Source organism: Oryx dammah, unplaced genomic scaffold (genome assembly GCF_014754425.2).
Source record: "Oryx dammah isolate SB20612 unplaced genomic scaffold, SCBI_Odam_1.1 HiC_scaffold_27, whole genome shotgun sequence".
Classification (NCBI taxonomy): domain Eukaryota; kingdom Metazoa; phylum Chordata; class Mammalia; order Artiodactyla; family Bovidae; genus Oryx; species Oryx dammah.
The window spans coordinates 111,228,900-111,247,939 of record NW_024070211.1 but is presented as its reverse complement, the minus strand read 5'-3'; the positions used below and the strand labels follow the sequence as shown (position 1 = coordinate 111,247,939).

General features: G+C 38.5%; 1 protein-coding gene across 2 annotated transcripts in view; it reads left to right on the top strand.

Annotated features, from left to right (window-relative positions):
- The first annotated feature begins 269 nt into the window (after positions 1-269).
- The window catches only part of SLC25A12 (solute carrier family 25 member 12), a 98,831-nt gene continuing 80,060 nt past the window's right edge, over positions 270-19,040 (top strand). The window contains exons 1-2 of one of the 2 annotated variants that reach the window (XM_040229344.1): positions 270-363; positions 1,315-1,362. In XM_040229344.1, the coding sequence (XP_040085278.1) occupies positions 352-363; positions 1,315-1,362 (60 nt within the window). In that variant the 5' untranslated portion in view covers positions 270-351. Of the gene's footprint in view, positions 364-854; positions 993-1,314; positions 1,363-19,040 lie in introns of those variants that run through there. The other variant, XM_040229343.1, reaches the window with a different exon arrangement.

The following is a 19,040-nucleotide window of genomic DNA, read 5'->3' as shown; positions in this document are numbered from 1 at the left end:
TGGCTGAAGTCGGCGCCCAAAGCCACACCCTCCAAGAGGCCTTAAGAGACCTGGGGCTTTCCTGGCAGCTACTCAGCTGCTGGCAACCACGCGGCGCGTCGGAATCCCATGGCTTGGCACCGAGGTCGTCCCCGTGGGGGCTGGTCCCCTTCCTCCGCGCCGCGGACCAGCCGCTTCTGGCCGGGACGCGGCCCTTCAAGCCGCCCCGCCCGCCCCGGGCTCATTTGCATAGGGACGCGCGCGGCGCCGGCGAGCGGGAGGGCGGGCGCGGCCGGGGAGGCGGCGCGCGCGCGCGCCCTGACAGCTCGGCCCTGCTCGCTCACTCGCTCGTCCCCGGCTTCCGAGCACAGCATGGCGGTCAAGGTGACTCTAACTCTCTGCTGCTGCCTTTATTTCATAAGAGACATTCCAGGGACCCTGCCTGCAGCCCCTCACCTCTTCCCATTGACTTTTTGGCCTGATTGTTAGATGGCGTGTCCTGGGGCTCCAGGGGAAACTGTGCGGGGCTTGGACCGGAGGGAAAGGATGCCCGGCGGGGGGAGGGGAAGGAGGAGGGATTGTGAGTTGGAGGGGCTTGTAAGGACCACTGGTCGGTGAAGGAGGAGGAGTATCCTGCCCTAGGTACATGGGATTGTGAGCCAGCAGTTGGAGGGCATCAGAAAGGGAATGGGAGGAAGTGGCATGGAAAGCCGGGGATACCCAAGGCATCCGTGTATTGTGGTGGGGGAGGGGATGAGTAATTGAGTATTTGGGGGCCTCTGGAGCCAGGGGCAGCGGTTGGCATTTGAGCTGCAGGTGACAGGATGTCTAAAGTATTTAGAAACGTTGTAGCTGCTTTCACTATTTTAGGTTGGGTGGAGAAACACAGAGGCGTGGAGATAATTATATTCTGCATTGCTTTCCACGGGAAGAAAGGCCGGTAGGCCATGCGATTAATTTGGGTGTTCCAACTTTGCTGTTGTTTCTACTCTTTCTGGACTCTTGGTTTGAAGGTGGGTGGATGCTCACTGTGTCGCTAGTGGATATGGAGTAAAGTAAGGGCTTGATCCTTATGGCCTTTCCTTTCCAGCCCAGGGGAAATCTATCTGATAGATTTGCTGTTTCTTAGGCTCTTCACACTTGTCTTTCCACCGTGTGATCGCACAACTCCAATTTGACAGTTGTTATCAGTATTAGTGCTTTTAATTTGTTTTCAACTAAATGCACTTGTAAAAGATAAGAGCATTGATTGTTAGCATCTGTGAACTCTAATCTGCAGAGATTATGTGATCTCTAGTGAAGCATTAACTGGCTTTTTTTTTTTTTTCCTTACAGACAACCAAGCGAGGTGATCCTCAGGAGTTAAGAAACATATTCCTACAGGTAATGGCGTCTGTGCTGCGCTTCTTCTTGGTAGGGCTGGGGTGGGGGGAAGGTGTAAGTCTAGTACTTTTTAGGCCTTAGCTTTCAGGAATGTTTTATCAGTATTTTCATGTTTCCTTCGGAACATGAGAATAAATAATATAGATTATAAGTCTTATTTTATTAAGATTTGATAAAAAGATTTCCCTCAAATTATTGTTTTTTTTTAAATGACTTAAGACATTAAAAAAAAAATCACTAAGGAGAAAAATTGTACCTTCCCTTAAGCATTGTGACCAAAATAAAATTTCAAAACATAGTGACACACTTGTGCAATTGATAGGTATGATTAAAATTCTTTGTTCTTTGAAAATTATGTTTATAAAGTTTTCCTGCTTCTAAGCTACTCTCTTTGCAATTTGTTAGAGATAAGAATAATATAGTTATTCTTAATTTGTGTGTGTCTTTTCTGCCTCCATTTATTTTTACTATATCCATGGGCTTTGGGGGTTGTGTTACAAAATGTTACTATCTGTGATTCTTGCAAGAATCCACCTTCAGTTCTGCTAAATTTTTATGATCAGTGACTTGGCTGTAGACTTTTAAAAAATTGGCTTAGTTTTTTGTTGTGCTTTATTTCTTAATTTCAGAAGTTCTGCATTCAGGAAATTGTGTTTAAGTATATATAAAGGGAGACAAGCTTAGGTGACCTACCAAATACTGTATTTTTCTGAATTCTTTTGAGAATTTTTGAGAACGGGTCTATTCTGGACCCGTTCTTGTATAGAAACTTTGACCTTGGGCAGGTCCCTGCTGGGTGTTGTAAAATGAGAGGTGATCTTCCAAGGTTCCTTCCAACTCCAAAAGTCTATGATTCTATATTAGGAACAGATTCTAACATGCACATCAGCCTGGTGCAGATGACATTTTTATCTGAGAAATGTGGATTGCTTAAGCTATTGTTGGGGAGGAGGCTGCATAGATGACCAGTTAGTGAAAATGAGAATCTTAAATTTTATAAACTCTGGTAAAGGGAAGCATCATTTCCAGAACAAAAGTAATTGTAATAGAAATGTTCTGTTTGTGGTTTGAAACCTTGATTTCTCACAAGTGTTCTTGAAAATAACCAAGAATATGTCAGTGTTAACCACGCCATGTGCTCAATTGTTTCATGAGGAATTCATGTGGTATAGTTAATTTTGTTTTCTAAATGAAGTAGGCATAGGAAAAATGAGTGGAAATGCTTCATGAACTAATGAACAGAGTACTGACCAGGTGTTGGCAACACTGGGTTCAAATGCCAGTCCTGCCCCTATCCTGTGGTTTTACCTGTGAGCTAATTATCTGACCTTCATCTTCTCATGTAGTACTCAATGGGCTATAAGGAAATGGGAATTGAAGTCCTTTCAGCTTTAAAAATCTTGTGGAAAAAAAAAAATCTGTGATTCTGTATGGATTTGATTTTGGAGAGGAGAGGGCTGGGACTATGCCTAGCTTTTTGAAAACTTGCAAATTTTATCTTTTTAGACGTTATTTTGATGATACGCTTACTTTTTAAACTGAAAATTTGTGGAATTCATTAACTACATGTTTAGCAGTAATGGTAAAGCATTGACCCAAGAGTTATTGATAAGGGTCAGAACATAGATACTACCTTCTGGTAACTGAAACAGCTTGATATAGAATATAGTTAGTTGAATCAGTTTGAGGGCTATTAGCAAGTAACATAGATTTTAAATTTATATCTCAAATACTTCAAACTATAGTTACTTGAAGCTATAGGGCATTATTTAGAAACAGTTTTGTTTTAGATACATATGGTTTTTTAATATTTTATAAACAATAGCAGGCAAAAATACATACTAACTATGCATTTCTTTAGCAACTTAACATATTTATCGAAATAGTCACTGGGAATTATTTACTGTGTGTCACGTATGTACTTGTATTTAGTTTAGTAGTAGACAGTAACATGTTGAATAATTAAAGGGGAGAATTGAGCCAAGACTTGAATGGACAGGTAAACGTGACTAGTCCCTCTTTGAGACCTGTCCCATATCCCACACCTTGTGGTTGAGGGAGTCAAGAACAATGAAGGGAAATATGTAACCTCTGGTACGATAGTCAAATTGATTTGTCTAGATTCTTGTGGTCAGGTAATAATAATGACAATGGCTATCATTTACTGATCATTCTGAAGTATGCTGAACATTGGCCTAGTCTTTTTGGGTATTATATTAATTTTTTTTCTTTTTAAACTGATGTATAGTTAACTTACAATATTTCAGGTAAGGATATCTTATTAACTTTCATAACAACCTTTCTGCATGCTTAGTCACTCAGTCATGTCTGACTCTTTGTAACCCCATGGACTGTAGCCCACCAGGCTCCTTTGTCCATTGGATTCTCCAGGCAAGAATACTGCAGTGGGTTGCCATTTCCTTCTCCAAAGGATTTTCCTAATCCAAGGGTTGAACCTGGGTCTCCAGCATTGCAGGCGGATTCTTTAACAACCTTAGGAGATAGCATTATTGTCCCTGTTAAATCAGGCTCAGTCGCTAAGTTGTGTCTGACTCTATGACTCCATTGACTGTAGCCCACCAGGCTCCTCTGTCCATGAGATTTTTCTAGGCAGGAATACTGGAGTGGGTTGCCATTTCCTTCTGCAGGGGATTTTCCCAACTCAGGGATCATACCTGTATCTCTTGATTCTCCTGCATTGCCAGACAGATTCTTTACCACTGAGCCACCTGGGAAACCCCTCCTGTTAAATAGATGAAGTTGAATGAGTTGGTTAATGTCACTTAGCTCATAAATGGTGGAGCCTGGATTCTAGTCAAACTCTAGAATCCATATTCTTAACCCTTACATGAAACTACTTGTGGGTTCTTGAACTGGAATGACTTTTGAAAGCTGCTGCTCCTGCTGCTAAAAGCTAGAGGTATGTAAAAGTCTAACTGCAACTGTGTTTGTTAAGAAATTAAAGAAAAAAAAACTGGTTTCTTAGGTGATGAAATATAATACCTTTCCACTGTGACTGTCTAGAACATTTGGTCAAGGCCTTCGGATTTGAAACAGTAGGAAGGCACTCTGGGTTTCTCAGTGGGCAAATTGAAGTGGGTAAATTCTGGCAGCTCTTTGTGTATGTTGGATAAAGTGTGGAGAGGTTGAAAGTAGGTAGAGAGATCTGTTAAGAGGCCATTGAAATAATTCATGTGGGAGATAATGACCTGGAGTGGCTGATGGCTGGGGAATGGAAGGACGACACCAGGGACTTTGGAAGGGATGAAATCAATTGAATGTGGTATTAAATAGGAAAGTAAAGGAAAGAGTAGTGAGTCTAGCATTTTTTATGATAGATGTTAATTTATAAGGCATCTATTTTAGGAGTTGGGTGAGGGCATTGTTAAAGTTTGGTTGCTAAATAAATGTGTCCCAATAAGCTGAAGTCAGATACAAGTTTTGTATAGGTGGTAGATGAAACCTTGGATTAGGAGGATTAATTATAAAATAAACAAGACAGGGAATAAAGGACTGATTTATAAATGATATTATCAATTGAAATGGAAGGAGGAGGAATGGAAGTGAAGGAGAATGGCCTCGTGGGAGTTTAGAGTGTCACAGAAAAGGGTCTAGTCAGAGAGTGAAATCTAGATTTTCCTGTTATTAATATAATTTTGTTTTGGTAGGATTTGAGGGGTCTTGAATTCAGGGTCTTTTGAGCTAATTAAAGACTACAGAGAAGATATAATTTTGAATTTTAGAATGCAATTGAAAAATTCTGGAAAATTTAGATCCATGGCATTGACTGTCTAAATTCACAGCTAGCTGATGTGGCTCACAGTCATTTGTAAACAGCAAAATACTCCTGTTTGAAAGCGATATTAAACCTATGTTTAATGACACTCCATTTTATGTGCAAGTCTGTTTAGATGCAAGTTGATGAGTAAGTAAGCATTTTGATTCTGAGTATAGAGAAATAGGTTATTTTTATGTTCATCATTTCTCAAATTTTGATAAGCCGTGTTTTCTATTAATTAAAAGAAAAGAACAATAGTATTCACTAGGATTCTTTTTCCTGCCCCCTCCCCCAAGTACATAAAATTGGAGCACAGCAAATGAATTCTTATGTATTAGACTGCTGTAATTTTACAACCAGCTGTCAAGCTAATATTTTACTGTTAGTACCCTTGAAATTGTCAATTCTGGATTTATGTCTTCTTTTACCTCTCTCAGCCACGCACTATCATTGACCCAAATATGCTACATCAGAGCTATATAGTAGCAAAAGCAGACAATGGAGGCAGTGAAGAGGAAGGTGAGGTAAGGACAACAGGGATGTCATAGGCTGTTTGTTATAAACCTGGCAAATTTAAAAATGAAGAGTTAATCTGGTTTGGTCTGTGTTTTGTGGCAAAGTAAGTTCATCAAGAAGCAGTTTTAAGGGACTTCCCTGGTGGTCCAGTGATTATTAGGACTTGCCTCTTTCACTGCTGTGGCCCTGTGTTCATTCCCTGGTTGAGGGAATTAAGATGCTGCAGGCTGTACAGTGCTACCCAAAAACAAAAAACTGTTTTAAGATTTTTGAAGATCTCTTTTTTTTCTTTTTAAGTTGATAGATTTTTCTGTTGCTCATTTACCAATGTATTCTAAGATAAAGGCAATACATGTGGAGACTGTAGCATAATATATGCTAGACCCAAAATGTGTGGCAATGTAGAAATCAAATACTATTTTTATCCTTTTTTCTCATCACCAGTGTAACTAGAAGATCGTATCCCATATCAAATTATGAAAATCCATTTTTTATGTCATGTTTATTTTACATTAAAAAATAAGTAGAAGATGTTTCTGCTAATGTAAAGCAAACAGTGATTCTTCTTTAGGGTTTTTATGATAACATAAATTTTTAATCGAAAGAAATGTCCTTTATTCAATAAATATTTTTTTACATATTATGTATTTACTCACTTTTGGCAATAACCTGCAGCTGAAAAGGGAATTAGCTTTTTGCAGGAGACTCTTCTATTTTGTTGAAATATGAGTTAGGGCTATGTTTTCCAAAGTGTAGGAAGTGTATCACAATATTATAGTTATAATAAGAGAATCAGGTATTGAAAGATGATAACATCTACTGAGGCCAAATGTGGAGAAAAAAGGTGCTCTCATAGTGCATTTGTGGAAACAAAGACTCTTTACAAAGCAATTGGCAATGGTTTAAAATAGAAAGATAACCATTTAAAGAAACAATCCTATTTTGGGGATATTTATCCCAGAGAAATAAAAATACTCATAAGAATATATATGTACAAGATTGTTGGTGGCAGCACTGAGTTCCTCAAAAACAAACAAAAAAAAGTTGGGGGCACAAAATAAATGCTATCAAAGGGCAGTGGTAGAAAAATTATGAAATAACCATGGAAAATTAAGCAGATACTAAAAAGAATGAGTTAGACTTACTCCAGCTGATTTAGAGGGATTTCAAATGTACTATAAATGAGTCTGCCGGCAGTGTGGGAGACACAGGTTTGACCCCTGGATCAGGAAGATCTCCTGGAGAAGGGAATGGCTACCTACTCCGGTATTCTTGGGACTTTCCTGGTGGCTCAGATGGTAAAGAATCTGCCTGCAGTCAGAAGACCCAGGTTCAATCAGGATGATCCCCTGAAGAAGAGAATGGTTACCCACTCCAGTATTCTTGCCTGGAGAATTCCATGGACAGAGGAACCTGTCATGCTGTACTCCATGGGGTCACAAAGAGTGGGACACAACTGAGCGACTAACACTTTTTTTTCTTTATAAATAAGGAAAGACACGTGTATATATGGAAGGATAGATAATGTTAACTTGGTTGAGGTAAGAATTCAGGGGAAATAAAAACAAAATCTCAATGTATGTGTGTTAAATTTTGAGCAAGTGCTTATAATTCAGCTGCTGCTGCCAAGTCGCTTCAGTCGTGTCCAACTCTGTGCGACCCTGTAGATGGCAGCCCACCAGGCTTCCCCATCTCTGGGATTCTCCAGGCAAGAACGATGGAGTGGGTTGCCATTTCCTTCTCCAGTGCATGAAAGTGAAAAGTGAAAGTGAAGTCGCTCAGTCGTGTCCAGACTCTTAGCGACCCCATGGGCTGTAGCCTACCAGGCTCCTCCACCCATGGGCTTTTCCAGGCAAGAGTACTGGAGTGGGTTGCCATTGCCTTCTCCAGGAGATCTTCCCAACCCAGGGATTGAACCCAGGTCTCCCGCATTGTAGGCAGACACTTTACTGTCTGAGCCATTGGGTTGAAGAAACCACTAAGAGACACACAGAAAGGGATCTATAGTTTTCTTAGCCACCCTGATTAAAGGTTTTCACCAGTTTTTCAGGCTATAGGAATTGCAGATAATAGCCTTTTTCTTTGGTTTATAAAGTAGTTGCCATAAACTATATAGAGTTCTTATTTTTTAAAAAGTATTAGGCATTAAGGGCATGCTAGCAACCTAGTGGCCTGGCGTACTGCGATTCATGGGGTCGCAAAGAGTCGGACACGACTGAGCGACTGAACTGAACTGAGCAACAACATAGTGAAGACTTTATCCTTGAATCAACTAGGCAGATGAAAAATAATTAAGATTAAAACATTAGAGTTATTAAATGCTATCTATGTCCTACTACCTGGAGAAGGAAATGGCAACCCACTCCAGTATTGTCCTACTACCAGTCAATACATTTTTAATTGCCTAATAGGCTAGGCACTGTGCGAGGTTTGTAGGCACGACAGAGCTGTTTAATGAAGGTATTGGTATGACCTCACATTCTAGGTAGGGGTGAGACATAATAACAAAGACCACACATTAAAAAACAAATATTAACCACAGGATTGTGACAATTCCAATAAGTAGAATGATGGAAAAGGTGATTGTTTTTCAAGATGGTGGCCAGGCCCCTAAGGAAGTGATATCAGGGCTGAGAACTGAGAGGTAAGTAGAGAGAATTCCACATGTACAAAGGCCTGGATGTGGATAGGATTTGGTATGTTCAACAAACAAAAATGAGGCCAGTGCTCCTGAAGCCTCAGTGAGTGAGGGGGTGAATGGCCAGTAAGAGATGAGGCTGAAGGAACCACACCAAGCAGGACCTTGTTTATAGGCCATGAAGAAGAGTTTGGATTCTTTTCTAAAAAATATTGTGGAACTTGTCGGAGGTCTTTCACCTTGAAAGTTGAATGATTCAGTTTATATGTTAAATCGATTGTACTTAAAGATAGATCATATTGAAATGTAAGCTTTCGCATATATTTATGTGGTTTCTCATGGATTTTCTACTCTACCTTGAGTAGACTGTGATTGTTCCAATTTAATTTCCTCCTGTCCATAGCGTTCTTAGGATATCTTGATCTGGGCCTTGGTTGACTCCTTTTCATCCAGGAGGCAACAGAATGTAGCCAGAACCTTACATGGGCTTTGTAATCTAACCAGAATCTGAATCCCCTTTGATCCCTTTTGCTGAGTGACCTTAGGTGTTTACATTTCTGTGGGAGTCTGTCTTTTCATCTGTCTAAGAAAGGATAACTGCATCTAGCATATAGGGATATTACAAAGATAAGATAATGTGTAAGTAGTGCCTGGCACTCAGAGAACCTGGTAAAACTTAGTTCTTTGTCCCTTTCCTGTTCTTCTGAGCTGAGGACTTTTCTTTCCTGAAAAGGATCTCAGTCTCTTGTGTTCCCCAGGTCACTATGCTGGACCTAGAAAGTGACTAAGGATGCTAATACGTATTTATGATTATGTACATGTAATCAGTTATTAATTACATTCTTGAGATATACATCTGAAGATCTTCACAAATCCCCATATTCAGAAATATCTCCACAAAAGATAATTTCTCTCTCAAGCGTATAGATTCCGAGAAGGGGTAGAGCCATGATTAAAAACTGGGAGATTGTGGAAGTATGTGCAGAGTTTTCATTTAAACCTTCTGTTGCTCTGTCTTAACCAGAGAAGGAATAGTAGTCCAACCAAGGAACACCAAGACGCAGACCTGAAAGAGAGATTATAATTCATCATGTTTGTAGTTTGTGAAAAATCATCTCCCTGTTCTGTTCAGCTCTCTCTTAGCACTGCTGAAATTTCTGAAACATGGCTCACTGAAACCAGAGCCATGGCTTCTAGAACTGTACTGTTGTTTGTTAACTGTTATGTTGTAGGGACTATTTTAAGCTTTTTATACAAATCACTGTATGTAATCCTCAGGACAGCTCTATAAGGTAGGTGCCATTAATATTCCCATTTTATAGATGAGAAAACTGAGCCCCAGAACGGTTAAGCAACCTGCTCAAGGTAATATAGTAAATGGAGGAGACTTGCTTTATGTATATTAATACAACTTGCCTTATTTACTTAACATTGTATGGCAATGCAGGTATGGTAGTACATATAGAATCATCTCATTTTTGGGGTAGCCTTTTTTATTATGAAAAATTTCAAACATATATGAATTTAAAGAAAATAGCATAATGAATTGCCATCTACCATCACTAATCTTCGACTATCGTGGCTAATTTTGCTTCATTTATATTGCAGCTGCAGGGGATTATTTTGAAGCAATTCTCAGACATCTTATCACTGCATCCATAAATACTTCAGTGTCTATCTCTAAAAGATGATGACTCTGAAAAACAAACCAAACCAACCACAATACTTTCTTGTACCTAAAATTTTTCCTTAACAAATGAATTTCAATTCAGAGTTGCAGTTTCCATGCTTGTCTATCTTTTTTTTTTTAAGCTATTTTATTAAAATCAGGATCCAAGCCAGGTTCCGACATTGCATTTTGTTGATCTGTCGTCACTGCTCCCTGCCAGGATAAAAGGCATTTTTTCCTTATGGGAAAAATCTTGCTATGTAATCAAGGCTTACCGACAGTAAAGCATTTGATACACCTGGGAGCTACACCTTGATTATCAAACACATAATTGAATGTTCCCATGGTTACTTAGACCAAGAAATTGAAGTGTTTTTAAGAACAATGCAAATTATTCAACTTAATCTGCTATGAAACATTCTAGTTCCAGTTACTGAATTCTCGTGTCGTTATTTCCAAGGTTTTTGGCCATTTTTAGGGGTTAAATTGTTTTAAAAGACTTAGCTTATTATGGTAACTTCTGTTAATTTCAGTGATTAACTGGAGTCTTGCACCTCCTCACTTTGTTAGACATTGCTTGGTAGCTGACAGTAGGCCTTGATGTAACGGATAGTAAAAACACACATATTAACACAAAAAGAAGATAGTACTTCATGAAACAATCTGAGGAAGGCAGGTTTCTGGAGAATTCTTTTTGGAATATTAAATAGATTTTGTTTCCAGTGTAAGTGAAATATGCAACTGAAAATGCTGATTAGATGTATAAAACCGCCTTTTCCTAAAAAATGCACGTGTGCTGCTGCTGCTGCTGCTAAGTCGCGTCAGTCGTGTCCGACTCTGTGCGACCCCATAGACGGCAGCCCACCAGGCTCCGCCGTCCCTGGGATTCTCCAGGCAAGAATGCTGGAGTGGGTTGCCATTTCCTTCTCCAGTGCATGAAAGTGAAACGTGAAAGTGAAGTCGCTCAGTCGTGTTCGACTTTTTGCGACCCCATGGACTGTAGCCCACCAGGCTCCTCAAATGCATGTGTAGATGATAGTAAATACCAGAACAATTTTGTGTCACTCATTAAAATCTGTTTTAAAAAATTAATGTGGCTTCATAGAGTTGCTAAAATCAATGTGGCTATATGTATTAATCATTTTTTCTCATTAAAATATTATTTCTGCTATTGAATTCCACATTGCACTATTGTAACAGAATTTGTGTTGTTGGATCTGTTGTGGTCTTTGCTTGTTACATAGAGTGCTTGAGTAGTGAAAGGGCATGCATTCCGGACTAAATTTGGCTTGCATTAGGAGTAAGAGCAGTAATAGTGAAGGACAACAAGATTAGCTTCATGTGCTCAACTCTTGCCATGGTAGAAGTCTTTCTCTTCCTTTGCTCATGTAATTTCTTTTTTCTGTGTAGGAAATGCTCTGTGTGATATTTGTAGTTACCAAATTTTGTGACATTGTCCTTTAAGAGTTAGAAATCGCAAGGATGTTGCAATCTGAAAATGTCAGTTTATCTCAATTGGAACAAAGTCAGGGAGGAACAGTTTGTTTTGACTCATGTTACAGCCGCATGTTGGATAAGCAGAGATGAAGCTGCCTAGGCCAGTCAGGGCTGATTTTCTGATAAACCCAAGAATAGTAGGAGTGAACCCCAAGGAAACCTTGGTTAGAATAAGGGTGAAGAGTTAGTAACTCCTTCATGTTTGAGCAGAAGCAGAAAAATTCAGTATGCAAGGAGGAAACTGGGGTGTGCTGCTTTTTTGTGTTTCTAAGCATTTTAGAATAACTATGTCAATCTGCATTAGCTTTACAATTTTCAAGTACTTTGATGTTCAAGATCTCACTTTTTTCCCTTAAAAAAGATCTACCTTTCTGTAATTTCTCATTAAAGAGACTCTTAGAAGTGTGTGTTTGCTCCAGAAATCTCTACTATTTAACAACACAGGAGATTAGAACCTGTTTTCTGACCTTAGTTTCAGTGTCCATCATGCCATGGTCTCTGAGTGACTTGAGGGCAGGAACTATGTTTTCTTGATTCTGCATCCCTAGTGCTAGGCCTAGTGCCCAGCACAAAGTTGGTACTTGGTAAATGTTTTAAAATGAATGCAAAATAACCTGAAAGATTTAAGCAGATTTTTGGCTTAATAAGAAGTCCTTCTAGATATATTATCTTGGTTTTGGTGGGCGTACTGAAAAAGAAAATCCTTGATCTTGACACAGTGGATAATTTTTAAAAAGTAACCAACTTTCTAGTCACAGCCTATCAGAACTTTCCTTTATAATTTCTGGAAAATCTTTTAGAAATATAAAAGTCAAAAACGTCTGTTTTTAAACTTACACAATTTAAACAGCTAATTTATATCATTAGAACTATTTGGGCCTATTTACTCATTCATGTTCTTGTTAAAACTATTTGGGCCTATTTACTCATTCATGTTCTTGAATTTTAAGTTAACCTTTTTTTTTTCTTCCCTTACTCAGTGGAAATGTAGTGTGTAAACTCTTTGTAAAGTCTGCTTTATAATTAACCTATGATGTTGGTTGCATACATTCTAAAGGTTACTTAAGGTTATATTTGGTAAAATTGCAAAGGAGTTATTAGTATCCAGTTAACTACAGTCACGTGAGGTCTTGATGTGTTGATCTGTTGGCTTGATAGAACATTTCTGGATAATATGATCATCTCTTTTGAAGCTCGAGGTAGTTCAGTGAAAGTATAGCATAAATCTGTGTATGAAACCATACTGTCTTTTATCAGCAGTGATTTTGATTCAATATATAAAGATTCTAATCTTTCATTAACATCCATTTTCTTTCTCATGCTTCAGAATGTCAAGGCTTTTTCAAACACATATGAACTATACTCAAATTAAAGTATTTCTGGAAACGCCAAAACTATGGGCAGTTTTACATTAAAACGCTTCAGTTAGGTTTTTAAAAAGTTTAATTGAGAAAATAGACCACCTATTTTTTTCCTGATACTGTCAGCTATTTCTTGTCTATGTCTTTTATGAGTCCTTGACTTCTTGCCCAAGAAGGATTTATGACTGCTTAAGAAAGATCTTTGAAATGGCAAATGATTAACTATAAAGTTATTTGGAGTATGGATATAATATTTGGCTAATTTCATTTCAAGTCATTTTAGTTCAGTCTTTGAAATGATAGGAACAAAATAGAAACAATATTGTACAACTAAATTAATATATTAATTTTTTAGCATATGTGTAAGCCTTATGCTAAAAAATAGATTTTTTATGCTAAAAAAAGGAGATCCAAAAGTTTGTCTTAAATTGCTTTTTTTTCATTTTTTGTGTAAACATGCAAGTCATTTTGGTTAGCAGAAAAAGTCTTAGTAAGCCCACTTAACCTTTTCTTGTTTCTAGCTGTGTTACTTTAGGCCATGTTTCCTTTTTTGTTTAAGCTTTGGACATGACTGAAACGACTTAGCAGCAGCAGCAGCAAGCATTATTATCAAATCACCATTAAAAGTAATGAAGTTATTTAAAATAAATAGGTCATTCTTATTTTAAAAAATATTTTTAGTTTAAATGTATCACCCATTTTTGAGGTACCTGCTTTTTTTTGTTAAGGAAATGTTCTAGCCTTTTGGCTGACTGGGTAGATTCTAGTTTCAGATCTAAATTCCCTCTTCTGTTTTGTCTGTTCAGGCAGCAGGCTCAGTGACATTGCCAAGTAATTGTCTCTAATTTAATGAGTTAATTAGTTAACTGTCTCCTGCAGAAGTAAGTACTGACTCCTTGTGGCTGAGAAGACTTGTTTTTTTCCTCTGAGCTATGCACTTTATCTTTCAGTTAAAATAGACTAGGAGAGTTGGGAAAAACTCTAGCAAAATACCTCAGGGTTAAGTGATTCTCTGGCATCATTTATAACCCCAGATATTGGCAAAGCCTGTTCCAAGTACATGTCAACAAAAGCAATTGATTTCCTTGCTGGCTACTTACTGTGTCCTTGGTGGTTTGTGCTAAGGCTGCTCCATTTCCTGATAGTTTTAAAGTTAAGAATGTTGGTATTTCTGTGTGTATGTAATCTGTGTATATAGTGGTGATAGTTGGGAATAAGATTCAGGTATTAGATATCAGACAACTTTGTGACAAAAAGAAATAGACACTTCAGTCAGTTCAGTTCAGTCACTCAGTTGTATCTGACTCTTTGTGACCCCATGGACTGCAGCATGCTAGGCCTCCCTGTGCATCACCATCTCCTGGAGTTTACTCAAACTCATGTCCATTGAGTCAATGATGCCGTCCAACCATCTCATCCTCTGTCATCCCCTTTTCCTCCCGCCTCCAATCTTTCCCAGCTTCAGGGTCTTTTCAAATGAGTCAGCTCTTCACATCAGGTGGCCAGAGTATTGGAGTTTTAGCTTCAGCATCAGTCCTTCCAGTGAATATTCAGGACTGATTTCCTTGAGGATGGCCTGGTTGGATCTCCTTGCAGTCCAAGGGACTCTCAAGAGTCTTCTCCAACACCATAGTTCAAAAACATCAAATGGACACTTACTTCCTTTATTTTGTCAATACTAACTGAAATGTTTTCATATTGTTCCTTTTGAAAATTAATATCTGCTAATTAAAGAAAGCAACTCAGGGACTTCCCTGGTGGCCCAGTGGCTAAGACTCTGTGCTCCCAAAGCAGGGGGCCTCAAGTTCAGTCCCTGGTCAGGGAACTAGATCCCACATGCTGCAACTAAGATCTGGTGGAGCCAAATAAATAATTAAATATTTTTTTTTTTTAAAAAAAGGAAGCAACTCAATTGGGAAGTGAGAGAACAAAGATCACCATAACCCATCTCTTATATTTACTTGTTTTATATTTAGTTCTTAATTATTTTAAATTTCTCATAGAAATTGGCCCAGGAGTCTTTGTCAATGAATATGAGCATTGTTATGGTTCTTTATGGGCTTCCCTTGTGGCTCAGCTGGTAAAGAATCTGCCTGCAAGGCAGGAGACCTGGGTTCAGTCCCTGGGTTGGGAAGATCCCCTGGAGAAGGGAAAGGCTACCCACTCCAAAATTCTGGCCTGGAGAATTCCATGGAGTGTATAATCCATGGGGTCACAAATTGATGCTTTTGAACTGTGTTGATGGAGAAGACTCTTGAGAGTCCCTTGGACTACAAGGAGATCCAACCAGTAAATCCTAAAGGAAATCAGTCCTGAATGTTCGTTGGAAGGACTGATGCTGAAGCTGAAACTCTCAATACTTTGGCCACCTGATGAGAAGAACTGACTCATTGGAAAAGACCATGATCCTGGGAAAGATTGAAGGCAGGAGGAGAAGAGAATGACAGAGGATGAGATGGTTGGATGGCATCACCAATTTGATGGACATGAGTTTGAGTAAGCTCCTGGAGTTGGTGATGGACAGGGAATCCTGGTGTGCTGCAGTCCATGGGGTTGCAGAGTCAGACACGACTGAGCGACTGAACTGACTGACTGATAGTTCTTTATATATATGTATATATACATACATATATATATATGTATATATACATACATATATATATATGTATATTTATATATTGCTAAATTACTTTTTTAAAATTTTTTTTAATTGGAGGATAATTACTTTACAGTATTGTGTTGGTATTTGCTGTATAGCTGAATCACCTTTTTAAAAGACTGAATGTGAAAAAGCAAGATGGATAGAACAGTGTGAATAGTATGTTATCATTTGTGTTAAAAAGACAAGGATAAGAATAATCATACATATTTGTATGTATATATTGGCATATATGGGGCTTCTCAGGTGGTGCTGGTGGAGATATAAGAGACATAAAAAATGTGGGTTCATTCCATGGTTTGGGAAGATCTCCTGGAGAAGGGCATGACAACCCACTCCAGTATTCTTGCCTGGAGAATCTCCATGGGCAGAGAAGCCTGATGGGCTACAGTCCATAGGGTTGCGAAGAGTCGGACCAACTGAAGCAACTTAGCGTGCATGCATGAATATTGGTGTCTATATATATATATCTTATATATAAAATTTACTTGTTTATGCACAAAAAAAATCTCTGGAAGCATGTGTGAGAAATTGATTGCCTCTGGAGTGAGGAATTGAGTGAATGGGAAGAGGTGAGAGGAAGACTTTTTTCATTGTATATTCTTATTTTGAATGCTGTGAATTGACAGTATTAAAACCACAAATAAAACAAAAAGCCTCTAGCAATTGGGTGAAAAATCCCCATTGTTTTTTCATTTTCACTCCCACTTTGGTGCAGGCCTCAATCTCTTTCCCCTGGATCTTTGCAGTAGCCACTGCTTGGTCTCCCTGCCCCCAGTCAGCTTGTCTTTTCTCCAGTCCATCTTTCACATTGCTGCTGGGGAAAGCACATGTCAGATCATGTCTCTCACTTCCTAAAATTTTCAATGGCATCTCATGGCCCATGGGATAAAGTTTCAACTCTTTGTTTTAGCATTCCAAGTCTTCCACTATCTGCTCTCAAATTGCCTTTGCAGTATCACTTCTACATATCTTTATATACCCTCTTCTTCGTTATCTTTCTCCAGACAACAACCCCCTCCCCCTAAAAAGAAAGAAGTTCATTTTTTAAATTTCTGTGTGTGTGTGTGTGTGTGTGTTTTAAGCCTTAAATACCCTTTCTCTCGATTTGCAGTTAAAACTGAATTTTGCTTTCAAGGCCTGTTGTGAATATTATTTTCTTTTTCCTCTCACCAACTCCCTGCCGTCTATCCTCAAAATGAATAATTTATTTTTGGTTTCCATTGTATGTTTCTCATACCTTTGGCAGTCATTCTACTTAATTGCTCACTTATCAGTTGCTTAAATTCTATTTTTAGACTTCCTTGTATTGATCCCTCTTTCCAGCTCCAGTAGTCTTGCCAACATTGTGCCTTTCTCCACTCCTGCCTGTCTTTTACCCTGGTGGTTTTCATATCTTGGTAAATGTGTCAGATTATGTTATACATTGAAGAATTTTGAGGAGAAGAAGCAATTGATTAGAATTAGCAGAATTCACTCAATACCATACAGTTTATTTTTTCTTTATCCTGTTTGCATGCCTATTTTGAAATGTCAAAGATTATTTAGTTTTCATTTTATAGATATGTGATATATATATAGAGGCCTGGGAGGAGAATGGCATTGTTGAAGGACTCACAGTGAATAAGTTTAGAGCCAGGGTGTAAACCCAGGAACCTTTCAGGTATGACTTTTATAGCATGTAGAGAGAATATGACTTTATTTTGGGGTTATACTAGTTAGGTGCTTTTGGTAGTACCAACTAGTAAGAATGTGTCCACCTTTGGGCTACTTCTTATGTTGGCTGATAGAGCATTTGCTGTGATAACCTCAATGATATTTTTCAGAATACAACAAAGGAAACAATTTAAAATTTAATTCTATCCTTATTGAAAGAGCTAATGGCTTGGTTTAGTCAGATTCCCAAATGAGGACATTTGGAATGCTTTACCAAAAGCAAACCAACAGTCCTTTGATCTTTTGATCTTTGTCTTTCCTGGAAGCAACCTCTTGTAACTTTTCTAGCTATTCATTTTTCATGAATAGAAGTATTTCTGTACTTTTCATAAAGTATAGAAATACTTCATATCTTTGTAGTAGTGCTGCTTCTAGACACTACTGACATTCTCTTATAGCAGCTGAAGTATTTTACTTCCTCTCCCGTTCTTCTCCCTCCATGCATATCAGTATATTTATAATTGTCATTAAATTAATATTTGGTATCTACATTGTTATAACTCTAAATTGTTTATTTTCTGCCAGATCATGTAATGTTTTCTATTTTTGTATGACAAAAATACTTGTTCATAATTTACTTTTTTATAGAGTTAAAAATTGCTTAACCTTTTGTTTATTTAGTGATTTGTGTACCTGTTACTGATCCCTTAACAAATATTTACTGAGTGCCTGCCGTGTATCAGCTATTATTCTTGGTGCTTGGGATACATCAGTGAACATACTAGGCAAAAATTCCTTCTTTTGTGATATTTACATGCCACTTGCAAGATAGATAACAAACATAATAAGTAAAATACATAGTGTGGTGGTTGATAGGTGCCAAGGGGGAAAGCAGAACACCAGAGGGGAATTGGGAATATAAATACAAGTCTGGGTGGCAATGCTAAACAGGGTGATAAAGGGTAAGTCTCATTGAGAAGATGACATTTGTGTAAAGATTTAGGCTCCTCCCAGGGTTATTTTCCACAAAGCCAAATGCCTCGAATAATCTGACATTGCAGTTTCCCTAGCGGCTTGCTGTCCTGGAGCCCTTTCTCTGCCAGCCAGGACTGGCAGTCCAGAGACCTGCAGCACAGATGTTGTCCTGGGGTTTCCCTTGGCCACTTCACTGGGTTGGATCATCCTGTTTCCTGGATCCTCCATCTTTCTATTACTTGGTTCATGCTGTCTTTTTGATGGGGCAGATTATCCCATAGCTTCCTGAGAAAGGGTACATAAAAGGGAGGAAAAGCATATTGAGAATACAGATATTCCAAAGTACTTTTAACCTACCCTTAAACAGTTGATTGAAAGTTTGGCTCAGTTTAGAATTCTTGGTTAGAAATAATTTCTCTTTGAATTTTCAGTGCCTTACTGCATTGTCTTCAAGCTTTCAAAGTTTCTGTTGGGAAACATTGAGGCCCATGATTCATAATTGTTTATACATGACCTATTTTTTCCCTCTGAAAACATTTAAGATTTTCTCTTTATTCTGATGTTCTATAATTTTATGATGATGAGTCAAGCCCTGGTGTGGGTTTTTGTTTTGTTTTAATCGACTGTGCTTGGCACTTAGTGGCCCCTTGTATTTCTCAATTCTGGGAAATGTTCTGATGTTACTACTTTGATAATTGACTGAAGTAGCTAAGTTAATCAACTGCAACCCATAGAGGCAGGCTTTGGTTGTTCATGTTTGGTCACCAGTTCAGTCAGTTCAGTTCAGTCACGTCTGACTCTTGGCGACCCCATGGACTGTAGCACGTCAGACTTCCCTGTCCATCACCAACTCCTGGAGCTTACTCAAACTCATGTCTATCAAGTCGGTGATGCCGTCCAACCACCTTATCCTCTGTTGTCCCCTTCTC